General features: G+C 38.7%; 1 protein-coding gene across 1 annotated transcript; it reads right to left on the bottom strand.

Moving 5' to 3' along the window:
- Positions 1 to 13,029: 13,029 nt before the first annotated feature.
- On the bottom strand, positions 13,030 to 14,996 carry LOC149242107 (uncharacterized). The gene is made up of 2 exons (XM_089370760.1): positions 14,236 to 14,996; positions 13,030 to 13,240 (listed from the first exon to the last, which is right to left on the bottom strand). Exons 1-2 carry the CDS (start codon positions 14,994 to 14,996, stop codon positions 13,030 to 13,032), a joined length of 972 nt encoding a protein of 323 aa, XP_089226886.1.
- Between the last annotated feature and the right edge of the window lie 240 nt (positions 14,997 to 15,236).

Below are 15,236 nucleotides of genomic sequence, written 5' to 3'. Positions count from 1 at the left end.
TGTTTTTCTTCCTTCGAAGCCCCAGTGCATATCTATATTCGATTATTCCTTTGGGATTAATGAGAATCTCCCCCCCTCCTGCCACCCCAAGATTACCTTTTGACGCTCCATTGAATTGAAGGGTCCATTGAATCAAGATATGATCCATTCCACTAGACCTTCCGAGGACAACCTTAGAATCAACTAGGCTCGAGAGGGAACACATCTACCCAAGAGTTGTGAGGCTGGGGGTCCAACCCACACAGCCAACCAAGTGGATTCAAGCTTATCCAAGGAAGGGTCTATTTCTGGTCTATGCAGTTCCATACATGCTGAAAGGGTTGTCATGGCTATTACCCTAGCAGATGTCCAAGACTTTTTGAATATAACCTTTCTCCTTGATAGCCAAATTTTCCAACAGACATACTTTGGAAGAGTAGATCATATTTCTTTGAATTTTCTTTTGGCCTTAAGGGAGCCCAAATAAAATTTGTGCTATGAGTTGAAAAACATCAGAAGGTCTGAAGACCAAGAAATTCTGTATAATAGAGGGTTGAGGACCAATGACCAAACTGCCTTAGCCTCCCGACAATGGAGAAAGAGGTGAGGAATTGATTCCTCCATAGATTCACATAACAAGTGTCTTGAGGGGCCGATCTGGCCTCGCTTCTGAATATTTTCAGTTGTAAGAATTTTTTATGCGAGAGAAGCCAGCAAAAAAAAAAAATGGCTTTTGGGATGGAATTCATTTTCCATATTTTTCCCCAAAAGGAGGTTTTAGGCAGTAATTGGGTATTTAAGAGCAAGTGCGAATACCCTTCTTTGACAGTGTAACTGGCATTTTTCCAACCCCACTTATCTTCCACTGTAAGAGCTATGGGGGCACAACCTCTTAAATTCTTGATAAGTTTATCTCTTTGGAGGAGAAGAGCCTCCGAGATATTTTCGAGCTTCCAACCCTTCCAGCCTCCTGCTGATTCCAATCAGAAATCTGGTCCAGATTTTCCACCCCACTTTGACTCATGAAGGTTCTAAGATCCACCAGGGAAAGATCTGATTCCAAGGGTTGGAGGCCCAGAATTGAATCCAAAAAAATCTTGGTGGAGGCTCCATTCCCTGGAATTTTGCTTAGATTATTGTTGATGATATCCCTAGAGGAGTTAATCAAATGCCAAATGGGGGAGCCCATCCCAGGGGCCTCTTGTCTCCCATGATCAATTTTCTAAGTTAAATAGTTGGCCCTTATCACCTGATTCCACGTTAATTCGGATTCGTGATCAAATTCCAATATAATTTTTCTCCCATTGCCATATTTACTAACCCCGAATCCCTTATTCCCAATCCCCCATGTTGTTTGGGGACTTTGACGGTTTTCCAATTCACTAAGTGGTACTTCTTGGTTTCTGTTATACCTCCTTCCCACATGAATTTTCTTATATACATTCTCATTTGATGCAACATGCTCTTAGGGGCTTGTAGGGTGGTAAACTGATATAGAGAGATCGCTGACATGACTGAATTTACAAGGGTTTCTCTACTTGCGTAATTGAGCCAAATATCACCCCAATTTAAAATTTTTGTTTTCATTTTATCTTGCACTTTTTTCCAGGCATAGGGGGAAGCTCTTCTTAGAAATATAGGGATCCCTAAATAATTGAATTCTTTCCACTCTCGGACTGCTTTAAACCCCAGGATTTCTTCGATTTTTTTCTCCTTTTGTCTAGAGATGTTCCAGTTGTAGATGTGGCTTTTGTTGTCAATAATGTCTCCCCCCAACGCACTGAGGAATTAATCTAAGGTTCTCTTGAATCGTCGAGCAATTGTGATCGAGGCTCTACCCATCAAAATTGTATCATTTGCGAACTGCCCATGATTTATACTTTTGATGCCTTCCTTGCACCTTATGCCTAGAAGGTTGAGGGTTGCTCTTTCTTGTTCCAATTTCCTTCTCAGTGAATCATCCATGATGATATATAAGAAAGGCGAGAGGGGGAACCCTTGACGAAGGCCCCTCGAAGTTTTGAGAATCTTGTCGCCCTGTCATTATCCAACGGAGGAATCAAAAGGGAAGCAATACAAAGATTGATCCATCTAATGAAAGCATCATCAGTCCCCATATTTTTAAGGAATTTTATAAGGAATCCATGTCTTACCCGATCAAATGCGTTTTCCATGTCCAGCTTAATGATCATCCCTTGATCCCCCCTACACCAGCTAGAATCTAGAGCTTCTTGGATAAGGATAATATTGTCAAATATTTGCATACATGAGAAAAACCTCCCTTGGTTTTCAGAGATCAGAGAGGGAAATAGAGGTTTAAGCTGAAAGGCCAGCATCTTCAAGAAGATTTTGTAGGAGACATTGCAGAGGGATATTGGATGGAATCTAGAGAAAAAAGAGGGATTCGATTCTTTTTGGATCAAAGCCAGGAAGGAATAATTTATGCCACCCCCCATAGCGAAGCGTCTGAAGGAGTATCCCACCAATCTGCAAAGGTCCTTCTTTATAACATCCCATAAGGAATGATAGAAGCTAGCCGAGAATCCATCCAAACCTGATGCCTTATTAGGGAGGAAGGAGAAAATCACCTTCTGAATTTCCTCGACCGTAGGTGGGGAAATCAGAGAGCAATTCCAATCCTTTGACACCATCGCATGGATATTATCAAGCAAGAATTATTCGTTGGAAATATCACATGTATGGTCCCTTGTATATAGCTTTTGATAATTCTCTACCATTGCTCTTTTAATTTCATCAAACTTCTTGATGGTATCCTCCCCGTGATTTATCTTATTTATATTGTTTCTTGATTCCCCGAACTTGTCTTGCTTGTGGAAAAACTTGGTGTTCCTGTCCCTAGCCCTCAACTAGTTATTTCTAGATTTTAATCCCCAATATATCTCTTCCTTTCTAATGTTTTTATGAAGGGTCTTAAAAATTTATGCTTCTTTATGGAAGTACGATTCTTGTACTCGTGTTGATTTCATTTTTCCCTATATTAAAGAAAGTTTATCTTCCATCTATTTGATATTATTTTGCATGTTTGGTTTGTTTTCCTTTAACCACTTTTTAATGCATCCTTTCAATCGGTGGATCATGAATTCCCAGAAGTTTATTGCGCTTCCCTCGATCCACCCCGACCAGGAAAGGGCAACCACCTCTGAGAAATTGGGGACTTCTAGCCATAGGGGAGAGTAGCAAAAGGGGATTGGGCCAAGATCCAGGGGCTAGGAGATAATCAAACTTATCGGTTGATGATTAGAACTGGACCATGGGAGAATAAAATATTTGAGATTGTAATTTAGGATTAGGACATTGTAAGCGGATAGGAAATGGTCCACTTGGGCCACAATATGGTTCACTCCAATTCTTTTGTTGGTCGCAGTATACAAAAAAAATTGGGGTTTTACATCAAAGAGATTCTGGGTTAAGATGAGGTCCTCCATATGCTCCTGCTAGGCGTCATGAATAATGGATCCCCCTATTTTTTCATGGTTTCCCATTGTTGTGTTGAAATCTCCTCCAATAATACAATTATGCCCAAACTCTGTACCCTTTAACTCCATCAAGGATTTCCAGCATTCTTGTTTTTCTCAAAGTGAGTGGGCATGTACAAATTGATCACTATGAAGAGTTGTTGTTTTTCTATAATATTAAAAATAGTTGCTATCCAGTGGGTAGTTTTTAGAGTACTTACCAGTTGCAGTTTCATTGGATTCCACATCATGCAGAGGCCACCTGATGCTCCTCTTGAACTGGTTGTTTCAATCTTACTAGTACTCCAAATCTTGTTTTTAATTGAGATGAGAGACTCATCATCCAGATTGGTTTCCCGTAGGAGGGTGACTTATGGTCTTTATTTTTTTATTAGGGATTTCACTTTATTTATTATTTTTACTGATCCCAGGGCCCTACAATTCCAAGAGATTATATTCTTTAATCACTTTTTTAGGTTCCCCACCCCCTTACCAAGGCCCATATTATTTCCTTTTCTCCCTCCCCCTCCTTTGTTCCCTACACTTGCTAGCTGATGAGGAATAGTGTGCTGGACTCCCAACTCTTTGTATTTTTTTAGTTTTCTCCCTTCTGACTTCCTTTTTTTTCTTCCTACTTTCTCCCCTTTTCTGGTTGGTTTCTTCATTCTTGCACTCTTTGGTCTGTTGTTTGCAGACTTCAGCTACACAAAAGGCCCCAGACCTTCCATAGATGTCAAGAAATCATCCACGTCCTCCTCTTCCTCTGATGATTCATCAGAACTATTGTTAGAGTTTGACCAAGATCTCGACTCCTTATGACTTTTTGCGGGTTGGCCTAGGGAAGCAAATCGAGGGGTTGGGGCCTCCTGAAAGGAGGAAGGGGGGGGGTACTGAACATTCTACAACAACACCAGTGCCCAAGATCCCAAAACGATTCTCTGACACCAGACCAAAGCCACCCAAATTAGGCATGCCCGAGGGAGGGGCAGGCTCGACCACCTTAGAGACCGGAACAGAGCCAGGGGGGCCGATGGTGTGAAAAGTTGGTTACCCGATTCCTAGTGCAGAAAACTGATAATATTTCACCTACTTGTTAAATTACTTGAATAAGTTACTTGCAATTTTCTACAACAAATACTGAAATACATACACTATAGCCTATACAAAATAAAATACTGCGAAAACTAAATATTGCACTAGAGAGAAATTAACACACACATCAACGCAGTTGTTTTTGGACAATGTCCCTGGAAAAACACAACTTGCGAAAACCAATGTAGCAACTAAGGGTTTTAATTATTATGTAATAGTAAATTGGAGTACAAATTGTTGGATGCCCAAACTGGTTATTCGATACAAACAAATACTGGCAAAAGGTTAGGGAGAAAAATCTCACACTGATTTGGGAAATTTGAACTGATTAGGGGCTGGATGGTTGGTCCCATGTTGCCTCTGCGCAGCTTCTATGTCAATCCTACAAAGATATGCGTCGCAATAGCTGGGCTCTGCATCACCTCCACTGTTGAGCACCTATTGTATGAAAATTCGATCTCCTGGCCCTCCGGTCTCACATCCCAACTTCTAGCGTTGAATCTCATCTCTCCTACTAGAATTCGAACTCCCTCTGAAGCTCTTCGTGGCTTCACTGAAATTCTCTCTGCCTTCTCTTCTTTACACTCTTCTGATCTGGAAAGACTCTCCTCTGAACTACTATCCCTGTCCCTCACTGCAACAATATTACTCGATCTTACTCCGGCAACACAACGCTGCTACCCTTGAGAAATTTGATCTTTGATCTCTCACTCGATGTGTTCTCCAAGTTCCCATCAAACTCTTTCTTATAATCTCTCATTGAAGCTCCAACGACCGAGATTAAAACATAATCAATGCTAAGATTAAGTGGGAGTAGATCCTTGTCTTCTTCTAGAAGATTCACACCTGATTTAATTAATACCCTATAAATAACCAGATTTCCTAAGTTTAGACTTAGGGAACCATTTTAAAAAGTTAATTATTTTAATTAAATCATCTCTAGGTGGAATTTTCCCAAATGATTTTTGGGTATTGGAGAATGCATGTATCTTAGCCTCTCTACAAAATCTCGAGGCAAGACCACATTTGATGCTATAGAAATCAACAGGTGGGAGCTGAAAACTTTTGAGGGCTTACATCGCTTAACCTACTACCAATGGTATTTAGGGTCCTGTTGAGGCCTTGAAAATAGTTGTAACAACATTGGGGATAACCACCCGGTCTACACCTAAAAAAATATCCTTTTCCGCTTGGGATAATGGCTCCAATTGGTTCAATTAGGTGAAATTACCTTCTCCCAACCACTATCAGCTTTAAATATGTCTTCAATTGCTAATAGCTAGGGCCATCAAATCAATTCTTCGAGTTGATCAGGCAAGAAGAATGATCCTTAAGTTGTTTTTTGGAACAACCAAACCAATCTAAAGTTCTGCCTCAAAAGAGGACTTCTAGAAATGTAGAATTAATCTAAATGCAAACTAATTATAAAATGCAAGAAAAATGAACTAAATCCTAATCCTATCTCAATTAGGCAGATATAGATCTAACCCAACCGAGAGCAAGATATTTAATTGATTTGGGATTTAAATATCTTTGGCTTATAATGAATATTAAGCTAACAAAATAGCTCAATTAACTGACATTATGAATACCAAAACATATTCTATTTAGAGACCTCTTAACTGAAATAATCAGCCAATAACATTTATGAAGTAGTTCACAAAATGATATTGATTGTTAAATCAGTCATTCGAATGATTAAACAAGAATATGAGGAAATAGTTCATAGCATATCATTATTTTTTAAATCGACATTGAAAGACAGATTATTGAGTAAATAGTTACTCAGAAATCAGAATTCAACACATAAGAGTAGAGAGAAATAATAACATATGATTAAGACAAATTACTCATATCAACAATAGTGCACAAATATGAAAAAATAACACATTCCTACCATTATAAAATGAAACTAATATTTAAAACAATAGTATTAAAAATACTAATTTATTGAATGCATTTCTCTTGCTCTTGTCTCTAACAGTCTTTTACAATGCTTTGAATTTATGCTTTTAAAACTAGAGTTGTAATAGTACAAACTCTGCCCATCAAAACATAATTCAGAGTGCAAAATAAAAATCCTCAATAATCCCTGAGATCTAAGTTTCCTCCTGTAACCTAAAACTCTAAATATTTATACAATAGTGCCTTCAAGAATTCATGAATTGTAGAGAAGAGTAGAAATACCATTTATCAGCTATCTGAAAAGATAATTTCACTGTTTATTTATGAACAAAACAGAGGCACAAATAGACAAATACCAGATGCAGGTTACTCAACTCATAAAAGAAGCAATATAGTTTATTCCTTCTGAGGAAGATGATTTTAGGAGTACAGAAGTGCAACTTCTCGAAATTGTTTATGAAAATTCCTAAACAATGTTCCAGTCATTGTATTTAGAAAAGTGTGAAAGTACAATAGTGCGAGATTTCGTGAGCCTTTCTTCATAAAACTTCGGACCTTAATTCATACAACAAGTAAGCTTATATATCAGAAAGCAACTGAATCTATTATGCATAGCATTGAGGGCATTTAAACAGATCCATTTAATAATGCTTAAACGAAAACAATATTTTGGTAGAAGTTTCTGAAAGTGATTTGTTGTCTTCATCAACTTCGTTTGTTCTATCGAATTATTTGGATGTTTGTCCGTCTGTTTGAACTGATGTGCCACTTATCAACACATATGTCTTCCTTTGTCATGAACCTAAACAAGAAAAATAGGAATCAATAAGCTGGAAATAAATGAGATTGATAAGAAAGTTTTATTTGAAACAAATCACTTGTGTAGTATATCAGGAAAAACACAGAGATGTAATAAATTCCTAACACAACCATCATGGAGAGTCTTGCGGAGTGAGGTATGTGGTAAGACAAGTAAGACTTTTATGGTTTTATCGCAAAATCGCAATCGCTTTTAGACCGAGGGTTGAATTATCATCATATTTCAAGCAAGGAGAATCCCTATTGAAATAGACGAAATTTTGAATAATACCAAATCACAATCGGAATGGGCAGAGGAGGAATGGCTTAAGGTTCGTGAATTTTGCGATTGCGTGGATGCAAGAATTTATGGATTGCATTATATAATCTCATCGGGTACAGCTATATTGCATATCGCAATAACGGAGCGGTACAACACCAATAGTCATGAAAGATTCATGATTTTTGATATGCAGGATGATGTCATGGTGACGTGACTATGACGTGGAAGATGGCTTGGGCCATATCGTATATCGCAATCACTTTTAGCAGGAGTCTTTGGAATAAGAGATATGGCTAAAATAACTGTGATAGTCGTGGATATGATATTTTTATGAATTGAAATATTATTTTTATCAGGTCTGGGGCTTATAGCAAAATTGCAATCGGCATGTGAAAAGTTTAAGACTATGATTCTTTCGATTGTGCAGATGTGAGGGATTTATGAATTGGAGTGAATAATTCCGTCGAGTCTGGGGCTTTATCGCAATCACAATCAGAATGAGGCAGTACCCTCTGGTAACCGCGATAACTCCGAATTATGGTATGGATTTTATAATCCCATTGGGTCTGGGATTTATCGCATATCGCAATACGTGGTGTAGAGGGGTTTTTATGTTATGTTGATTTATTATGGGATATGCAATGCAGGGTATGGATTTGATGCGGGGTATGGCGGAGTGTTGGAGTTTGTAAAGACTTCAACCTTCAGGAATCTTATAAAATCTGTTTTATTTTGTTTTTTAATCAAATAACCCATAATGTTTAATACTTAAGCCCAAGTATAATTTGTGTCTCGGGGGCTATTTAATTTGGTATTTTGGATAATCAAAGACTTTTCTAAAATTAAAGGGTCCCTATTTTAATATAACAAATTTCATAGGAAATTTATAATATATTAAAATGGGGATTCTTGAACAGTACAACAATTGGCGATTCACTGGAAGAACCAGTTATCTCTGATAAATGAAATTTTCTAAAAAAACAGTAAAAATAATCTAAGAAGTGGAATTTATTTTTTGAAATATCTAGATAAATAAAATTACTTTGGCTATAAAACTCATTAAATTGCAAATTATTTTAAAAACATTTTGTGAATGAAAAACTCATATTCTTGTATCAGTCATTAATCAGTTGTGAAAATAAAGTAGGGGGTCTTTTACGACTTAGCTTATAATGTACTCGTTTGTCACAGGTAGAGCCACTGCTGCCAACAAGCGTTCATAGACCTGACAGGGTTACCTTTTAACCAACAACAATCCATTATCCCATCCATTTAATAGTACAATAATTAGAGGTAAATTTTATTTTCCTTTTCTTTTCTTTTTTGATGCTAAAAAGTCATTTTCCTAGTTTGGTGGCTAGATAATGACAATGCCATTCACCGGTAACAATCAAACTGAACAAGTTGGCTCATGATGAGACCCCTTGTCTTACAATTAAAAATCATAAGCCATTACCCTGATTTGGTGTTCAGTGTGGTAATGCCAGTTTAATTGGTTCCCTATGAACATGGTAAGTAGGCTCGTGATGAGACCTCTTATCTTTTTAGATTTTTTATATTTTAGAATTACACTCTAAAATTTTCCTTTTTAATGGATGGGGAGGATCATTGACTCCTTAAGAGTTTTGGATGACAAATTCGAGTTGAAAGTGTTTTAGTCGTAAGACGGTCTTTACTTTTTAAGGATAACTTTTTTTTACTGAAACTAGAGTAAAAGGATATAATTTTTGAGGTTTTTAAAGATTTACAACTTAATGGAAAAAATTTCAGAGTTAATAATTTTTATTTAATTATCAATTTTCATAACCACTTCCTGAAAAATTCCTACTTTCAAATTGAAAAATCATAAAATGGTTTTCAAGAGATGTTGATGAAAGGCCAAGAGTATGTCATTTAACATTATTATCTAAAAGAAAAAGTAAATGTGATATGATAACTGAATTCTCAAGATATAACCATTCACAAGTATGATAATAAAATCACTCAAAACCAAATCTAAAAGGAAAAATTTACAAACTTATTTATGCAAATTTCTTAACAAAAGAGGGAAAAGATAATGAAGAAAACATTTCTTCTTATGTCGAAATCTAGATATATCGAATTTGCAAAGTTAAAAGAATTTAGTAATAATTCAATTTGAATGAGGAAATTTTCTATTTATTTATCTTTTTTAAAAGCGGAACTTTGAAAAAAGTGTTTTAACCTATTTCTAATCAGAGTAATCCTTTTGAAGAAAAATATTAAGGTTTAAAACTTCCCCATTTTGGTTGATTCGATGAAAAATCATTACTGCTTCTTTAAGCTCGCAATTTTGATTTGGTGAAGGTGTAAAAATGTTTGTGAAGAGCTGCAAAAGAGAGTTATATATCAGCAGAAAACAAGAAAACAAAACTAAATATGAAAAGTAAAGAAGTGAATGAAAGTGAGTATAAGAGACTTACCATTGAAGAATTTCATTTAATATTATTGGAAAGATATGGCTTTCTCTAATACAAGGAAATTAACTCAAAACCATTATTTATTGAATATGATCTAAACTAATCTTCTCCTAATTCTAACTTAATGAAGGAAACATGACTATATATAATCATACTTCCAATGTAACCATTCTCTCGTTTTATTACCTACCTGTATCAAACGTTAGTAACAAGACAACTAAAACAATCAAAATGAAACAAAATCTATTTTTAACATCTAATGTAAAATTATGTACAAAAATAAGTTTATTTACAATTAACCTGTTAGTAAACCATCTTTTTTGGAAAGCATGCTCTAAACAAATATTAATGGGATCATAAAAGAATGAATGTATATATGTTAGAGAATGAAAACTTTCCAAAGGAGATGATACCAAAGCATGTTGTGAAGGAAGAACATTCCCCAGATTTAAAGTAGACTAACGTTGAAATGATTGGAATGAATTTCTGAATATCGAATTAATTGAAAACGAAAAGGTTTTCTATATTCAGGATTATAAGAGACCAATTCATCATTTTCATTTAATAAATCTAGATGATATTCAATATTGAGATATTTAACATGTTTGCAAAAAGAAAATAAAATAAAATAAAAGGATGGAAAAACAATTAAATTGTTTTTTTTTTTTTTGACAATAACGGTTATATTTTTATTAAGGGCGGAAAAATGGCTGCCGCAGGCTCTTACAATGCAGCATTGACAGAGAAAGGATTCTCAGGTTAGCTGTTTTGACATGCTGTCAACGAGATCAGGAGACAGAGCACCGAGCAGGTTCATCACATTTTAAGATAATACCAGTGACCAGGATCAGATCAGGATCAGATGTTTGTTCGCTTCGCCAAGAAGAATGTCCCACAGAGATGAATGTTCCGCATAGATGAATGAGATGCTGCCGGGCAATGGACATAGCAACGCCCAAGGCCAGAGGACTTCCCTGGGCATTCCCTGGACGAGCAAACATAAGCGGGCCGGTGCTAATGATGAATCCGCGTATACTTTGGAGAGTATGCTTCTGGAATGAAGAAGCTCCAACGCCCAAAATTGCAACCCTCAGATATACAAGTCAAATTGCCGCCTTTCGGAGATGAAAACTTTGAGATTGGTGTAAACGGTATTCAGGTGTGAGAACAGAGCAGGTTCTAATCTGGAGCTGATAAGACATCTTGATGGTCGGTTGTGGGCGCTTTTGAACCTGAAGCTCTGACAGGAGACAGAGTCCATTGACAGAAGACTGACTGAAGATGAAATAGGCCTGAGATCATAAATTTAAACAGATTGATAATACACTGAGGAGAGATCCCGGATATCAGAGGAAAGAGGAGAAGAGTATTAACCCTTGGCGCAATTAGGAACAGAGGTCCGATCAGCAGAAACATCAGGGAATGGAACAGGAGGATTCCATCGAGTTGACCACCAGAGATCTTCGATTACAGAGGGAGCCAAGATTGGCCTCCATATCAGCTTGAGAGTTGAGCTTTCTTAATATGTGGTAGAAGGATATTTTACTGAACTTGGGCAATAAGAGCTGGATTTTTTTGATAACAGTGGCTAAATGAACCTGATGGGGAGTCTTATGAGAGGTCATCGCCTGGATGATGAGTCTAGAATCTCCAAATACACAGAGAGAGAGGATATTTCGATTGATCGCCAGATTCAGCCCCTGCCATAGTGCGAGAGCCTCTGCTCTGTTATTGGTTTCGATGCCCAGGCCCCAATGGAACCGCATGTCTGTTGAACCTCCGGGACTCAGAAGAACCCCACCACTGCCAGCAAGCCCAGGGTTTCCCTTAGAAGCCCCATCGAAGAATAAACAGTGATCATTTAGGGCTGATCTCCACTTGATGAACTCCAGTTCCTCCATCCTAATCTCCCAGTTGGCATGGGCAAGTGCAGGAGGAATGGACCTTTCCTTCAGATTCGGAACCAGTTCTTGAAGCCATTGCTCCTCTTCTTTGACCAGTCTCATTTCATTCCTTGAAGTAGTATTGGCTTCCAAAGCCTCGCCTAGCAGAGCTTTGATTTTAGAAATAACTCTTGTAGAATTGCAGCTTTCTCCTCTGAAAATTCTATTATTCCTCTCCAACCACAGCTTCCAGCAGATAAATTTAGGGATCCACATCCAACTTGTTTTGAGAAGACTTTTTTTTCAGGCAAAAGGGAGATAGGCTGGCCCAAGTTCGGAGCAGAGAAGGAATGCTGTCTGGGAGATCAAGATTTGCTGGTAACCTCAGAACTCCCCTCCAGACTACCAAAGCAAAGGGACAAAGCAACAACAGATGATTGACATTTTCTTCATCAGACAAACAAAGGGGGCATCTGGAAGGCCCTTCCATCCCTCTTCTTCTCAAATTATCTCTGGTGAGAATGCTATTGTGCGCAACAGTCCAACAGAAAAAGTCAATTTTGGGGAGAGAGGGGAAATCCCATATAAATTTCCATTGAGCTGGGTCAGGAGGAGCATAAGGGACAGCCATCATTCTTTTATAACCTTCGGCAGCAGTGTAAGAACCTGAAAGGGAGCCCCAACCTCTTTTGTCTTTAGAGGTGGCCTTTGAAGGAGATTTGCCTTGAAGCAGATCTAGCAATAGTGAAGCTTCCCCCTGCAACATAAGGGGAACCTCCCCCAGATTCCAACAGTCCCAGAGTCTATCTGGGTCATTCTTCCAGATAGATATATCCCACAGGGTGTGCAAATTGGAGGACTGAAGCCAAGCTTTGATATTTGCTAGACCATCCACTTGATTCAAAGGTTGATCACCTAGAATCGAGTCTTCCCATATTTTGATCTTTCTCCCATTACCAGGGATCCAATAAAGATGATGGCTGAATTGCTCCATAGCAAAGCTGCAAAGATTGAAGATCAGAGATCCTTTTAAGGATCTTGGAGGCTTATCCAGGCATCTCAAGCGTTGCCCTTGGAAGTATTTCTTCCAAATGACTCTTTTGCTCCAGCTAGAGTTTCCGGAGACTAAATTCCACAAGATTTTGGATCCCAAAGCAAGATTTTGAGCAGCCAAGTTACGCAGGTGGAGGCCGCCTTCCAGAAGAGGTCTCTTGAGAGTCTCCCAGTTCACTAAATGGAGCCTTCTGTCGTTGTTGTTCCCACCTTCCCACAGGAATCTTCTCAACAGACTGTCCATTTTGTTGAGAAAGGTTTTGGGGGCAAGGAGAACAGAGTGTTGATATAGAGGCATACTTATAAGAACCGACTTCATAAGGATGACTTTCCCTGCATTATTCAGCCAAGAGGCACCCCAAGCTTGGATTCTGTTCTTTAACTTATCTAGCAGCGGCATCCAGTGAGCAACTTTAGGCTTGGATTTGAAGATTGGGATCCCGAGATATTTAAATGACTCCCAATTTCGAATTCCATCCATTTCTAAAAGTCTTGCAATATCAGACAACTCCTTGTTCGAGCAGTTCCAGCCATAGATTGAGCATTTTCGGTAGTTAATTTTGCTGCCTGAGAGCAACCTGTAAATGTCCAGCTCCTTCTTGAAGGATCTGGCAGAGATTATGCTGGCTCCTCCAAGCAGCAAAGTGTCATCTGCGAACTGTGCATGATTGATGTCCTTCACCTTGTGAGTCGTTCTGAGGCCAGGCAGGATTTGAATCTTCTGATTATGATCAAGCTGGAAACTGAGTACCGAGGCCTGAATAGCATATAGGAGTGGAGACAAGGGACATCCTTGTCTAAGGCCCCTAGAGGCTTGGAAGAAGTCAGTTGAGCGGCCATTGACCAGTGGCGCGATCCATGGCGAGGCAATACAGGCATTCACCCAGTTTATGAAGGCTGTTGAAAAGCCGAACTTCTTCATCACATTGAACAAAAAATCATGTCTCACCCTATCGAATGCGTTAGCCAGGTCGAGCTTAATCACCATACCTTTCTCGTTTCTTTGGCAGCTAGAGTGGACCGCTTCTTGCACCAGCACAATGTTGTCCAATATCTTTCTTCCTTTTATGAATCCGCCTTGATTTTCAGGGATGATGGCTGGCAAAATATTCTTTAGCCTGTTGGCGATTATTTTGGAGACCAGCTTGTAACTTGAATTGCACAAGGATATGGGCCTAAATCTGCTGAATTTGGAAGTGCCTTTCTCTTTAGGGATCAAGGCTAGAAAGGCCGAATTGATGCCACCGCCCAGCTTAGCACAATTCTGGGACTTTCTGACCATTCTCAATAAATCTTTTTTAATTGTCGACCAGCAAGTCAAGAGAAACCTGACAGTGAACCCATCAGGGCCTGGGGCTTTATCAGGCTCCATGAAATCCAGAACGTTCTTAAGCTCGTCCAAGCTAATCGGAGCAGTCAACATAGCATTGTCCGATTCCTTAACGCTCTTGGGAATTAAATCCATCGGATAGGCATGAGGATCAATAGGGGTTTCTTCAGGAGCTGAATAAAGATCTTTGAAGAAGGAATAAGCAGCTCTCTTAATGCCATCGAAATCCTTAACCACCGTGTTTTGGTAATGTATCTCAGAAACTGATTTGAAGTGCTTTCTAGCTTCGGCTTGTTTGTGAAAGAAGCCGGTGTTTTTATCTCCGGACTTTAACCATAGATTCCTAGACTTCTGTCTCCAGAATTCTTCCTCCTCCCTGCTAGATCTGTGTACCTCTTTTTGCAGCTCGACTTCTTTTTGGAGAAGATTTTGTGTTACAGGACTCTGCTCCATAGCTATTTGATGAGCAGCAAGACTGTTGAGAGATTCTTTTCTTTTGGCAGTAGGTGTTTCCAATCTTTTTGCCCACTCCTTAAGACTTCTTTTTAGTCCCCTAATTTTCTCTTCCCATAGAAAGAATGGAGAACCATGGACAGGCCTATTCCAGGCTTCAGAAACCACCTCTTGGAATCTGTCTTGCTGAATCCACAGAGGACTGAAACGAAAAGGGATGGGGCCTAAATTGCCATCCTGAGAAAGCTCGAGGAGGATGGGCTTATGATCAGAAGTGAGATTTGGTAGAATTTTAGAAGTGGCCATAAGACCGCATGTCAGGAAAGAAGAGTGGACTAGGAATCTATCCAAACGGGCAGCAATGTGGTTGGGGGCTAATCTTTTGTTGGACCAGGTGAATTTGCCTGAAGAAGGTTTAATATCCTCCAGATCCCAGCCCAACATAATATCTTCAACCCATTCTCTGGCAGGGTCCCTAACAATGGAGCCTCCCTTTTTCTCATCAAGAGCAAGGGTGACATTCAGATCCCCTGCAATGATGATATT

This window comes from Pinus tabuliformis, chromosome 8, assembly GCF_031772625.1.
Source record: "Pinus tabuliformis cultivar Carrire ecotype Pingquan chromosome 8, CPIR1, whole genome shotgun sequence".
Classification (NCBI taxonomy): domain Eukaryota; kingdom Viridiplantae; phylum Streptophyta; class Pinopsida; order Pinales; family Pinaceae; genus Pinus; species Pinus tabuliformis.
This window is presented reverse-complemented; position numbering and strand designations above follow the sequence as displayed.

What these genes read in the sequence shown, in the direction of transcription:
- LOC149242107 (XM_089370760.1), bottom strand. Translation starts at nt 14,996, where the DNA reads ATGGCCACTTCTAAAATTCTACCAAATCTCACTTCTGATCATAAGCCC. An exon ending in CCTGATGGGTTCACTGTCAG is followed by an intron (nt 13,241 to 14,235) that starts GTTTCTCTTGAC and finishes TGAATAATGCAG; the next exon opens with GGAAAGTCATCCTTATGAAG.